The following is a 15149-nucleotide window of genomic DNA, read 5'->3' as shown; positions in this document are numbered from 1 at the left end:
CTGCCCTGCACCACCACCCAGAGCTGGGAGAACTCTGTCCTGTTTCTTCACTCAGATCATCCCAAAAGCTTAAGGGATAAAGGCACCCAGTGTAACACTGAGTTGTGCAAACAGAAGTTATTGGGTCCAATTTTCAGTCTTTGTTGACTCAGTGACAGGGAGCAAAGGGTAACGGTCAGTGGTGGTTTTGTGCCTGGAAGACTGTTTCCAGTCGGATTCTGCAGGGTCCAGTACGAGGTCCTTTGCTTTTTGTGGCATATTTAATTGATAACTTAAACATAGCAGGCATCAAATTTGCAGATGATTGGCCATGAGGTTGATGGTGAGTGTGGTGTACCACTACCATGTGCTCAACAGGATAGATTCAGAACAGATCTTATGAGGCACTGTGGCCATCAGCGACAAGAGAATTATATTTCACCATAATCTGCAACCTCATGGCCAGGCACATCCTCCAACTATTACGATCAAGCTAGAGAACCAATTCTGGTTCAATGAAGAGTGTCGGAGAGTATGCCAGGAGTAGCACCAGGCTATAACACAGGGCTACATGCATGTCAAAAAGTGGAAGCAGCATTTGATAGGCAGATCAAAGCTCTGCAGTCCAGCCACATCCAGTCATGAATGGTGGTCGACAAACCAGACTAGGAAGCTACACAAACATGCCCATCCTGAATGATGATGGAGTCCAGTACATAAGTAAAAAAGACAGAGCTGAAGCACTTGTCACTATCTTAAGCCAGAAGTGCCAAGTGGATGATCCATCTCGTTATCCTCCTCAAGCTCCTCAACATCAAAGATGGCAATCTTCAGCCAATTCAATTCACTCGCTATAATATTGAGAAATAGGAAGGCACTGGATACAGCAAAGGCTGAGCCCTGACAACATCCCAGTAATAGTACTGAAAACTTGTACTCCAGAATTAGCTATGCCCCCAGCCAAGCAGTTCCAGTGCAACGGCCACACTGGACACCACCCGGCAATGTGGAAATTTTCTTAGATGTGTCCTGTCCAGGATAAAAACAGGACACATCTAATCTGGCCAATTGCCATCCTATCAGTCTCCTGTCAATCAGCAGCAATGTGATCGAGGTGTCATTGGTTGTGCTAATAATTGGCACTTACTCTGCAATAATCTCATGGATATTTAGTTTGGGTTCTGCTAGGGCCATTCAGCTCCAAACTTCATATAACCCTGCTCCAAACCGGAACAACAGAGCTGAATTCGAGGTGAGGTGAGAATGACTGCTCTTGACATCAAAACAGCATTTGACCAAGTGTGACATCAAGGAGCCCTTGCAAAATTGGAGACAGTATGAATCGGGGACACTCTTCGCTGGTTGGAATCATACCTAGCACAAAGGGAGATGGCTGTGCTTGTTGACTTTTGAATGCCAATCATCTCAGCCCAATTATCGCTACAGGAGTTCATCAGGGTAGTGCCCTCAGCCCAGCCATCCTCAACTGCTTCATCAATCACCTACACTCCATCATAAGGTCGGAGGTGGGGATGTTTGCTGATGATTGCACAGTGTTCAGTAAAATTCCTCCTTCACAGATACTGAAGCAGTCTGTGCACGCATTCAACAAGAGCTGGACAACATTCAGGATTGGGCTGATTTGTGGCACGCATATTACTTGTCCCTTAAGTGCCAGAGAATAACAAGTGTGAATCTAACCTTGACATTCAATTGTGTGAATTCCCCCACCATTAACATTTGGGGGTTACTACTGAATCGAAATTGAACTGGACCAGCCATATAAATACTGTGGCTACAAGAGCAGATCGAAGGCTGGGAATTCTGCGGTGCGTTAACTCACCTCCTGATTCTCCGAAGCCTGTCCACCTTTCCACAAGGCACAAGTCAAGAGTGTGATGGATTATTCTTCACTTGCCAGGATGAGTGCAGCACCAACAACACTCAAGCTCAACACCATCCAGGACAAAACAGGCTGTTAGATTGGCACACCATCCACCATTGGAAACATTCACTCTCTCCACCATTGACGCACAATGACAGCAGTGATAATTCACTGCAGAAGCTCACCAGACTTCCTTTGACAGCACCTTCCAAAACTGTGAAATCTTTGTCCTCAAAGGAAAAGGGCAGCAGGTGCATGGGAACACCACCACCTGCAGCCTCTCCTCCATGTCACTTACCATTCTGACTTAGAACTACCAGTATATCTCTATTCCTTCACTGTCGCTGAGTCAAAATCTAGAACATCCTCCTTAACAGCACCATGGGTATGCCTAGACCACATGAGCTGCAGCGGTTCACCATCACCTTCTCAAGGGAAGGGTAATAAATGCTGGCCTTATCAGTGACGCTCACATCTCATGAACCAATTATAAACAAAACTGTAGACTGGAAGAAGATATCAATGTAGTCAGATGGCAGAAAAATGGCAGATGGAATTCAATCCAGAGAAATGTGAAGTAATACACTTGGGGAGAACAGGCAAAGCAGGAATGCACTATAACTGGTAGGATATTGAGAAGTGCAGCTGAACAGAAGGATCACGAAGTACATGCCTGCAGATCCCTGAAGGTGTCAAAGCAGATAGATAAAATGGTTAAGAAGGCATACAGGATACCTTGCTTTATAAGCCAAGACATAGAATATAAGAGCAGGGAGGTTATGCTAGAACTGTATAAACCACTGGTTAGGCCACGGCTGGAACATTGCATACAATTATGATCACCATATTACAGGAAGGCTATGATCACACTAGAGAGGGTACAGAGAAAATTTATGAGGATGTTGCTGGGAATGGAGAATTTTAACTGTGAGGAAAGGTTGGATAGGTTGGAGTTGTTTTCTTTGGAACCAAGGAGGATAAAGGGAGAGTTGTTTGAAATGTATAAAATTATGAGTGGTTTGAAAGGTTAACCTATTTTCATTAGGAGACCAGTTAATAATCAGTGGGCACAAATTTAAGGAAATGATAGATGGATTGGAGGGGAATTGAGAATTCTTGTCTGGGATGTGGGGATCTGGAACTCAGTGCTTGAAAGTATGGTAGAGGCTAAAACCTTCATCACATTTAAAAAGTACTTGGATATGAACTTGAAGCACTATAATCTTCAGGGCTATGGCTGAAGAGCTGGAAAGTAGATCTCTCATTTTTTGGTGGCTGAGATATATTGAGCTGAAAGCTTTCTTTTGTGCTGTAAACTTCTATGATTCTACAAAATCCTAGCTGGGCGTGAATTGGCTTCAGCACCCTTGGTCAAGGAATGGAAAAATAATCAACCAGGGCTTCCACTACTGAGCAGTTAGAAAGTGCATGTGCTCGTAGGTGTCAGGTAAGATCAGAATTGTGCTCAGCCATCCCCTGTTGTCCAGTTGCCTTTTGATGCTCTGTCTAGGTTCACAATGAAGGTTTACAACAAGAAGGTCAACAAAGAAGGGGTCAGTCAGGAAAAGTCTGCATTCATTAGAAGAGGAGTGAAAATTACTAGTCAAATAAGCATAGTTAATTATATTACTTGACTTCTTTTACATACTACAATAAAAACAGAAAATGCTGGAAATACTCAGCAGGTCTGGCAACACCTTTGGAGAGGGAAAGGATGAACATTTCAGGCCTGTGACCTTTCATCAGAACAGTTCTGATGTAAGGTCACAGACCTGAAATGTTAACTCTGTTTCTCTCTCCACAAATGCTGCCAGACCTGAGTATTTCTAGCATTTTCTGTTTTTATTTTGGATTTGCAGGATTTTGCTTTTGTCCTTTTATATCCCATTGCCTTTTATTATGCAACAGCCTACCTACTGTCCTAGGTGTAATATATTCTTCATTTTATATTCTGTGCAGGGGTGTGTATGTGTGTGTGTGTATGCGCACACGGAAATAAACATATAAAATATACCCAAATATATACTAGCAAACAAACACAGGGGAATTTAGCCATTGTTGATCTTCACAGGCATTTGAAATAAAATCTCAAGTTTGTTCTGTCACACTAAAATGATCTGTCACTTATCTTATACTTGGAGTTTATGAATGTATTTTACAGTTGAATAGACATTTAGTCCCTGATACACATTATGACTTAATTATGTTTTTATTTTGTTTAGCATAGCAACCTGCTGATGTTTTTTTCCTGAGAACACAACTGTATCCCTGTTTCTAAGCCATTGCACAGAAAACATGGGTGGAAAACCATTTTATAGTGAATTAATTGGATGAAGGAGACATGCAAAGTGTATTGTGGAATTTGTGTCTTGGTTTCATCAACTGCATTTTGGCAGCACTGGGGCAGAGCCCATGCCACAGTGGTACGTGCTTTCATTAAAAGCCAGATTTGTGTGAATGCTCATTAATTTGATGAACTCATTTACTGATGGGAAATGACATGTCTGATTGTAAAAAAATGCATATGGAGTGCAGAGAGGCCAGTCAGTAGCACTAGATAAAGATGCAGTTATTTCAGCACCAAACCAATGATCTGTAACACTGGAGTTCTTTGCTTTATAAAAATGTAGCATAATGAGTGAAAGACTGTTGCATCTAATGAAGCAGTATGCACCAATACTGTTTAACCTTCTGACCAATTACCTGATCAGTGCTCTGTGGATGGCAAGTTGCAAAAACGTTTTGCCTTGTGCATTTTATTTCTAGCACTAGCAAAGTCTCTTGAGGTTTCACAGTATGTATTGATGCTTTTTTGCAGTGCAGCTCAAAAGGGCACTGAACTGTTCAAAATGCAAATATTCAACAGTCCAAGAGGCTTTACTAAATCCCCAACACTCTTGTTATATTTGCAATCTCTTGACCACTCGGAATCATTCAGATCTGTTTTCTGTTACAGTTTACAGAATAATATAACCGTACAGTCAGATCTACTTTCCTTATTTGCTGAATAAACAAAGGTTGTTTATTTCATCCTGATTGAATAGGAAAATATTGAGAGAAATGTTTAAAATATAAATTGATTTGCGATTGAAGGTACTGGATAATGCTTTAAAATGAAGCTGGAAAACCATCTCTATGCTTACCAAGTCATGCTTTATTAATAATGGGAAAATTTTCTATTTTCCAATGCATGAAATTTTTGTGAATGGACACTATTTTCTCTTATTTGCTAATCATTTAACATGAGACATGAATTCATAAAGGGTCCATTCATTCTACATTGCTACTTGTTTCGTGCTGCTGGAGTTTTGGTGAGATGACAAGATTGTTGTATTGTAACAAACTGATGAATCGAAGCTTGTGTTTGGATATCAACATATATGATGGTACTTGGATGATTTTAATAAGAAACCTTGAAAATGCTGACTTCAAATGTCACCACTGATAATCTTCATCTTTATGAAACAAATAGTTTTTTTTGGTTTTGGGCTAATGTGCCTTTGACAAAAGAGAAAATTAGGTGATTGAAGCTCAATTTGTAACATGTTATTAACCATTTCCACATGAATAGATCAGTAAAAGGATAATGGATGAGGGTTTTATTATTACCTTTCTGGTAAAATGAAGTGGTATAAAAGATAAGGTGATGAGATTAATGAACATAAGGAAGAGGTGCAATCAATCAAAATCCAACAGGGAGGTGAGATGACAGTATTTTAGATTTAGGAAGATTCTTGTGAGGTAGCTCTGAAGGGACCCACATACTTATCTAAACTTCATTTGTATACGCCACAGTACCTTGTCTGATGAACCTTATCAGCTTTGTTCACTCATAGAAATGCAAATAAAGTGTAGCTCTTGTTGCAGTCACATCTTGAGGCTATTTTTCTCTAAGCATGATTTCAAATGGAAACAGAGAGCAAAAGGGGAAGTCCCAGCTAGTGGCATTCTAAATTATTTACAGGCAAGGGGCTCTGAGGTGCATCCGTCCAGCACAAATATTACATTACAAAATAAGAATTTCAGACTGTCATAAATCTGTCTGATGTGGCAGAATTGAATAAAATAGTTTTGGTTGTCCTAGAGACATCAATTTGCCAGTCAGTGCTTCATGTATCAAAGGGTGTTCTTAAGGGAACCCATGAAAATATCAATATCATGGTTAATATAAATGAAATTAATTTTTAAAGCTGGGCTAAAGGTTGACACCTGAAAAATTGCATTACTTTGCAGAAGAGAAATTTCTGTCTTAGAGTGAAATTTGAGGTCAAAGGGGCAAGTAATTTTCACAATCTTCAATGAAACCAGTGAAATATGAACTTCATTGTCACTGAGCCTCTAAGCGATAAGATAAAATGACTTGATATATCATTTGTTGCTGGTTTATCATCTCCACCAGTAATTGAAAGAGAAAACACAAGATTTAAAAAAAATGATTGAGTAATGAGGAAATGGGTCACATTGCTTTTAATTTTTTTTTAAAATTCTGTCATTGAACTGCCTGGAACAATGAGAGTAAATTGAAATAATTACTCTGATAAATTGAGTTTGTAGCCTAATTATAAATTTGCTGTAAATATTTAGCCCTTAAGCTGTGCCCAGGGAGGAATCTACTCATTTTTCCACAATTCTGTTTTATAACTCTCAATGCCAAAGATATTTTAGTACCATACTTTAAATGAGAGCTGAAATGCAAGATAATTTTGAAAATGTCAGAAATATTACACACTAATTTTCTCTACGTTGACCCACTTACTGTTTTTGTTATGTGCTGTGTATCCAGTAATTGATCATTGAAACCATTAAAAATTCCTTGCACTTAATTTAAATGAAATGGCAAGCTAATTTCACAAGAGTCATTGCTATTGTTCGTGAGTCGTTCTAGAGTAATTTATTTAGAAAGAGGGAGCTAAATAGACCAAATAGGATTGGACATGCTCAGAGAATGTTGGTCCTGCTTACAGGCAGGTCCCTGTTGTAGTTGATAGAGCACTAAAGAGAATTAAAGAGAAGTCACAAAACACAACTTTGAGTTAAATAGTTTATTACTTGACATATCATTGTTGCATTACTTATATGGATATTTACTGCAAACCATTTACAAAAAAAACAATCACTTTGGAAGTGCTGTTGAGTAGATATCTTTCAGTTACACTTGTCCTTTCTTTGATTTTTTTCATACAATCCATTAGCAGGGTCCAATACAAAACAGTTTGGCCAATGGGCATTTTTTTCCCTTTTAGTCTACAAGGAGAAACCCATATTTGCTATTCACCTGATTCCATGCCATCTGTCTCAGATATTGTTTCAGCATGCTGTTTTAACAAAAGAAGGAAACAAATACTGAAATCACAAACTGCTCTTTTGAGTTCATAGGGGTTGGGGGTGGGATAGGAAGTACATTGAATTAAACATCTTACAAAGCTGGATTTGAAGGTAGTATGCAAACCACTGAACTTTATTTACTGCTACACTTCTTGTATTCTTGGTAGTATGCACAGTGCATCTTGATGCAACTGTTTCAGTTGAATAAAACAGGATGCAAGCATTCAGTCATCTCAACAAGCTAATTGTAGATAAAAAGCATAGAATCACTCACTCAAATGCTTAAAATAAGTTCCACCTTTTTTTTTCTTTGCTGCACCTTTCAAATGTATCTTGTGCATGCCATTGCACAGCAAAGGCAGTGATGCAGTTTCTATGGCAACTGGTTCAGTTGAGGCAGAGGCCGTCATCTGGGGTACTGTCAATGAGAGAGTGCCAGAGACCTAAAAGTCCCAAAGATGGGCTGTTTGCACCTAATCCAGTTTTAATTGAACTCCAGAGACTTTGATGTGAAGCTGCAGATCAGGCAGATACTATTCCAGGGAGGAATCAGACTTGCTTAGCCAGGCCTCAGCTGTTCCTCACTACTGTCACCTTGTTTTAATGAGTACTTTAAGAAACTCTTATCATGAGCCTTCTTCGCCTGTTAGTCCTATTTGAATATTTGTGATTAATGCTCTCTTCTACATAGTGGCAGAAAAGTGGCCCAATCCGGTTGTCCCTTAACACCTTCATAATTAGGCTTTAAAATAAAAGGCAAAACTGGAGCAACAAAGACACAAAGTGGTTTCAGGCTAAGGATAGGATTAGTTTGAATTGTGCAGGCAGACTAAGCATCTGTGTGTGTCAGCTGAGATGACAGGCATTGTAACGAGTTACTCTGACAACCACTAATTCCATGGAGAGATTATGCCGAGTTCATTTGCAGTTTTTTGTTTAGGTTTAGCTGACAAAATGATACTTAACCTTTTACATAGGCAGCATATTGCTTTGAACGTTTCTGTATATGGGATTAAAAGGTTTTGATCAGTATAAGGACCCATTGCCATTCATTCCTCCAAAAGTGATTTAATGAAAATTCATTTTAGAAAATGTATTCTAGAAACTGCATTTATTCTTTTTGATAAAGGAAGAAGTTGTTTCTAAAAGCTAACACGTTGAAGTATGAGGTATTAAACTAACATTTCTTTGAGAAATAAATAATTAAGCTTTATTATGGTAATCCATACACATCATTGTGAGTCATTCCACTAACAGTTTAGCTGGAAACCTATCTGCCCTGCATATTCAGTTTACTGTGTTTCGTTTGTGCTTGTCTTTTTATTTTACATCAGTTGCATCAGTAAACTATAAGTGATGGTTGCTTCAGAACAGTGCATATGCTAGTAAATTTGGTGTAAATGTACCACTGAGAACTCAAAGTATTTCTATTTTAAGGTGTGTGTGTATGTACGCATCCATGCATTTGGTCACCTTAATTTTAAATTTAGTATGACATCATTCAGGTACAGCATATGTTACAATTGATGTATCACCAGTAATATGTATTTTTGTATCAGGGTGCTTTTTTGCGCACGTGGTTTGTGTGTCAACATACTGAGTTGTTTAATAAATAATAATGCAACATATGAGAGTGATTTTGTGAACAAACATAAATGAAGAACATGAGAAGATCACATCCTTCAACAATTTGTTTCTGTGACCTCACATTTGGAAGATACTATACAATCCATCTTAACACTTCAGTTAAACTATTTGTATGCTTTCATTAATAAAATAGAAGCTTGTTAGAATCAGTTCATATATCTATTCTCTCTGCATGGTTAGCATTTTGTTTCCATCTTTTTCTCTAGATTTTGACATACACTGAAGGACTTCATGGAAAATGGCTGTTCACCGAAATCCGTGCTATTTTCTCCAGGCGCTATCTGCTGCAGAATACTGCACTGGAAATTTTTATTGCCAATAGAAGTAAGTCTTACTCTTAAAATGGTCTTTGGAAATTAATGCTCTTAGTTGGTATATTTCTGCTTAACTATTTAAATTGCCTGATGTTATTACATTTATTTCTTTTAAACTGAGTTTAGAGAGATTTGTATGTGGAACACTTTCCAACTTTTCTGAGTAAAGAATGAAAATAGGTATATTTAGTAAACACTATTTAAAATTCACCTGAAGCATTCAAGTTGTTTTACTGAAGGAGCAACATTTAGAACTGTAAAAGTTGTGATTTCATATAATATTTTTCACTTTCGAGGTTGCCATTCTAATGATTCTTGCATTTGCCCCCAATAAGCTTAATCAGAGTATTGTTTTCCATAACTATCAATCTTGAGCCAATAATTCAGTAAAACTATTGAATTGCAAGATATAGATTGTCAAATTTTTTTTTTTTAGAAAATTGTATACTTTCATTATAAGCTGTACACAGGTTAGTAAAACATCACTGAAGCAGGCATGCTATCATTAATTCTTATACTTAAATTATCCTATTAAAAATATAGATAGCCATTTAATAGGTAATCAAAATGTTGTTCAAAATTCAGAATTAATTCGCATTTCCAAAATTCAAGCTAAAAGTGAACCTCTGGACTGTATAGATTTCATAATAAACATACATGTTGGAACATCTCCAAAAAAAGTGTAGCACTGTAACTAAATTCTCCTTCTGTGAAATGGTTAATGGATCTGTTGACCTTGCACGAGTTAAAATTGTGACACGTTTTTCCCCAAAAATCACTGAAGTAGACAACTCAAACTTTGTGATGATGTCCATGCAGCAAAGTTTGTTTAAATACATGGTCATGTTTGCAGCAGGAAATCTTTTTTGGGAATGGATTTCAGCAAAGAAGCGGAAATAACCCGTTGCCCATTGAAAACTGTGATTTATGTGTAGACAAAGGGGCTTGCAATTCTGCATCTGTTATATATCTAATTGCAAAGAGATGTTCTATTAAACAAAAATACAATATAAATCACAGAAGGTGATGTCATGTTAAAAAATGTTCTTTTATTGTTTGTTTCTTTGGCAGCTGCTGTCATGTTCAACTTCCCAGACCAAGCTACAGTGAAGAAAGTTGTTCACTGTTTGCCCCGTGTTGGAGTTGGTACAGGTTTCGGGCTACCCCAAACCAGGTATATTATTCAAAATGTACTGTTATTTTTCATTATATTATCATTACAAAGTATTCTTAAAAGTGCACTTTTTCTTATTTCCTTGTACTTTTGTACTTCCTGATCAAAAATGTGTTTAGAAGAATGTGCTGGATCATTACTTGTTTTATAGTTGTAGAAAGAAATCAGGATTTTAGGGTTCAATGGTTTTGGCTAGTAGAAATACATGCCCCCAGGAAACCATCTGTGTTATTTTGTCCAAAGATGAACCAAGAACTCAAAACCAAAATTGGAATTGTTTTATTGCTTAAAAACAGTTTCATTCATTAAAATTTGTCATATTCTGTATTAATGCCAAATACATAAATCAGTGCAAAAATGGCACTGCATTGTGTCAACTTGGCCTTGTTGAACTAATTGAACTTAGCGCAGCTGTGAAACTGAGCAAACTGCCTTTCGAAAGTAACGAAGAATGCGAATCATGCCATATGACAATATCCAGTTGCTGTCAACTATAATTTTTGTCAGACTTCATTCTGTTTGTGTTGAATGTTTTCAGATGCCGTGAGAGAGAGACTTTTAAATTTGTGGTGGGGAAAGTTAAACAGAATGATTATACCTATGGAAAGTTCTACTAATTTCCTAGTGATATTCTTTCATTCCATTCAATTACATTATGGCCATGAAATTACGTTAGTTGTGAAATTGCAACTGGTTGTGAGTGAAGCATCAGGAAACCAGGTCAGATTGCTGACTAAGCTGAGTTCAGACTGGAAATTACCACCTTTTATTTCATTAAAAAAATAGGAATTATATTGTAATCATCTTTGCATGAGATGAGTGCAATTTAAATTTTTTCTGCAGACAGTGCAGTGGCGTAACGTTTCAACATTGCATGAAATTAGTCTGGGCTGAATTGAGTGAGAATATTGCTCAACTCAGATCACCCTTATTCAAACTGAAAATGTAGGTTATGTGGAAAGTTAGCTACTGTAATCTATTTTGTATGTTTATTAAGATTGGAGTCAAATCACCTCGTATAGGAGGACAGTGGTTTCACCAGTCCAGTTGAAAAATTAAATTATAATTTGCTAATCAAGTACATGAAACTGCAAAAAATGTTTTTTTAAATAAATAAATAATGTAATCTATACATTTGCTGTGATCCAACAAATAAATTCTGTAATATTTTTATAATTTTTGATTTTCCCTCTGACCTGCAGACGGATCACCCTGGCTAGCCCCCGGCAACTTTTCAAAGCGTCCAATATGATGCAGCGTTGGCAGCGGAGAGAAATTTCCAATTTTGAATACCTCATGTTCCTCAATACAGTAGCTGGTAAAGAAATACTGCAGATTTTATTTAAAATAATGTTCTTTTAAATGATGTACCGTAAGTATCTGTTATTAAGATATAAGGGTTCTGAAAACTGCATGCTAGCAACTAAGAGGCAAAATATTATAATATGAAAGCTGGTCCAAACTTGAGTCTGAAATGTTTTGAGGCTGATGTTCAAATTGGCTCTGAAAGCAGACTCTGCATGTGTGTTGGAAAGCATCCAGCATGAAACTAGAGGAAATCTCAAGAAAATTCACCTTTAAGAATATATAAAAGATCTGAGTTTCCATTGCTCTTTAAAAGGAAATAGTAGACTATTACATTTTTAACAGATATTAAAACCATAAGACTTTCACAAATGTCAGTTAAATGAAAGTGAGAATTTAATTGTACTTTATCTCCTTCACTATTTCATCATATGCAAACGTTCAGCATAGTAAAGTTAAAATAAGGAACAAAAGTACAGGATTGCAAAACCTTCTTATAGAATCATGACAGCACAGAAAAAGGCTATTTGGGCCATCATGTCCGTGCCAGCGCTCTGCAAGAGCAACCCGCCAACCCACCCTTCCCTGTATCCTTACACTTTTTTTTTTCTCTTCAGGTGCTTATCCAATTCCCTTTTGAAAGCCCTGATTTCACCAAATCTGCTTTCACCAAACTCTCATGCAGTACATACATTCTAGATCCTAACCACTCACTGCGTAAAAACATTTTTCCTCATGTCAGTGTTGGTTCTTTTCCCAATCACCTTAAATTCCTCCTCTTCTCTCTGTCTTTCTCTCCCCCCCACCCCCACACACACCTCAAACCAGCTTATATTTCAACTCTTTCTTGGACTCGAACTCAAGTTCTGTCGAAGGGTCATGAGGACTCGAAACGTCAATTCTTTTCTTCTCCGCCGATGCTGCCAGACCTGCTGAGTTTTTCCAGGTAATTCTGTTTTTGTTTTGGATTTCCAGCATCCACAGTTTTTTTGTTTTTACACCTTAAATTGGTGTCTGCTAGTTCTCAATCCTCCTGCCAGTGAGAACAGTTTCTCTCCATCTGTTCTGTCCAGATTTTTCATGATTTTTGAACACCTCTATTAAATCTTTCAACCCTCTGTTCTCTAAGGAGAAGAACTCCAGCTTCTCCAACCTATCCTTAAAACTCAAGTCCCTCATCCCTGGAACCATTCTCGTAATTTTTTCTGCAATCTCTCTAAAATGTTCACATCCTTAAAGTGTGATACCCAGAATAATACTCCAGGTGAGTCCAAACCAGTGTTTTATAAAGGATCAGCATAACTTTCTTGCTTTTGTACACTATGCCTCTGTTTTAAAGTCCAGGATCCCATAGGGTTTTTCACTCCTTTCTTAACTTGCTCTGCCACCTTCATCAGCTTGTGCACATATAGCTCCAGGTGTCTCTGTTCCTGCATCCCTTTTAGAATTGTACCCTCTCTTTTATATTGCTACTCCTTGTTCTTCCTACCAAAATGTATCACTTATGGATTTAGAAAAGGCAGATTGCACTTGATTAATCTAATTGAAATTTTTAAGGGACAGACTAGATTGATGAAGGGAATGCAGTAGATGTTGTCCAGATAGATTTTACAAGAGTGTTTGACAAAACAACACACAAAAGGCTGGTTAGCAAATTATGCTCATGGAATAGAAGGGTCATTGTCAACTTGGATAAAAAAAATTGGCTTAAGGACAGAAATCAGGGAGTTGTGGTAGATGGCTATTTTTTCAGACTGGAGGAAGGTAGACAGTGGTGTTCCCCAAGGGTCAGTGCTAGGACCACTGCTTTTTTAATATGTATAAATGACTTGGATATTTGAAGTTAGTGTAGAATTTCAAAATTTACCAATGATTCCAAATTTAGAGGTGTGGCAAACACTGAGGCTGATACCGATCAACTGCAACAGAACATAGGCCAGCTAAATGGGCGGACAGATGGCAGATGGGTCTTGATGCAAAGACATCTGAGGTAATGCATTTTGGCAGAAGGGATAGGGAGAGGTAATATTGACTTAATGACACAGTTCTAAAGAGTGTGCAGGAACAGAAGGATCTGAGTGTGCATTGATCATTGAAAGTGACAGGACATATTGAGAGAATGGTTAACAAAGCATATGGGATCTTGGACTTCATAAATAGAGGCATTGAGTACAAAGGCATGGAAGTTATGCTGAACCATTATAAAGCTCTGGTTATGCCACACCAGAGCATTGCATCTAGTTTTGGTCATCATAGTTAAGGAAGGATGTGAGGGTCCTTGAGAGGGTGTAGAGGGAAATTACCAAATTGGTTCCAGGAATGGGGGATTTTAGATACAAAGTTAGGTTGGAGAAGCTGTGGTTGTTGCCCATGGAGCAAAGGAGATTGAGGGGAGATTTGATAGATGTGTACAAGATTATGTCAAGTTTGGATAAGGTAGACAAAGAAAAGCTATTCCCATTAGCTGATGGTACAATTACCAGTGGCAATAGATTTAAAGTTTTGGACAAAAGATGCAGGGGGAATGTGAGGAAGAACTTCTTTTTATGCAGGGAGCGGTAATGACTTGGAACTCGCTGCCCACAAGAGTAGTGAAGGTATAGACAATGAATGATTTTAAAAGGAAATTGGATGGGCACTTGGAAATAAACTTGCAGGGATATGGAGATATTACAGTGAAATGGGACTGACTGGATTGCTCCATGGTTAGCTGGCATAAACTCAGTGGGCTGAATGTCCTCTATCTGTGCTATATATGACTTGTTGACTTCTCTCAATTAAGTTTCATCAGTCACATGTTCAGCCACATGTCCACCCACTCCAGGCCTCTTGAAATCTTATCACTATCTTCCTCAGTTCATGATACTTCCAAGTTTAATATAATCTGCAAAATCTTGAAATTGTGTCCTGTGCCCTAATTCCAGGCCATAATATTAATCAAGAAAAACAGTGGTCCTAGTGCCCTGTGGAGCTTCACTGCATGCCCTTCTTCAGTCTGAGAAAAAACATTCAGCACTAATCCTGTCACTCAGCCAACTTCACCCCCTTGCTTCCACTATCCCTTTTATTCTATGGGCTTCAACTTTGCTGTCAAGCCTATTATGTGCCATCAATTTTGCTGATCCCAAGACTAGTATACCTCAGATAAAAGCCTCCACATTCAAAGGATTATCCTCCGTCATTTCCGCCAACCCCAGCATGATGCCACCACCAAACACATGTTCCCCTCAACCCCCCACCCCCTGTCAGCATTCCGTATGGACTGTTCCCTCTGTGACTTCCTGGTCCACTCCTCTATCGCCCCTAACTCCTCATCCCCTCCCCAAGACACCTTCCCATGCAACTGCAGAAGATGCAATACTTACCTCCTCCCTCCTCACTGTCCAAAACCCCAAACACTCCTTTCAGGTGAAGCAGCACTTCACTTGCACCTCCTTCAATTTGGTCTACTGTATTTGCCGCTCCCTATGCGGTCTTCTCTAAATTGGGGAGACTGGGTGACTGCTCTCCAGAACACCTT

The 15149-nt window shown here is 38.3% G+C and overlaps 1 protein-coding gene across 2 annotated transcripts in view; it reads left to right on the top strand.

Moving 5' to 3' along the window:
• The window catches only part of lrba (LPS responsive beige-like anchor protein), a 917803-nt gene that overhangs the window by 612270 nt on the left and 290384 nt on the right, over positions 1-15149 (top strand). For both annotated transcript variants that reach the window (XM_041200623.1, XM_041200530.1), the window contains exons 40-42: positions 9043-9160; positions 10222-10324; positions 11527-11642. In XM_041200623.1, coding sequence (XP_041056557.1) covers positions 9043-9160; positions 10222-10324; positions 11527-11642 — 337 coding nt within the window. The remainder of the gene's footprint in view (positions 1-9042; positions 9161-10221; positions 10325-11526; positions 11643-15149) is intronic.

Source organism: Carcharodon carcharias, chromosome 1 (genome assembly GCF_017639515.1).
Source record: "Carcharodon carcharias isolate sCarCar2 chromosome 1, sCarCar2.pri, whole genome shotgun sequence".
Lineage (NCBI taxonomy): Eukaryota > Metazoa > Chordata > Chondrichthyes > Lamniformes > Lamnidae > Carcharodon > Carcharodon carcharias.
The sequence above is the reverse complement of the archived record's forward strand: the minus strand, read 5'-3'. Positions and strand labels throughout refer to the sequence as shown.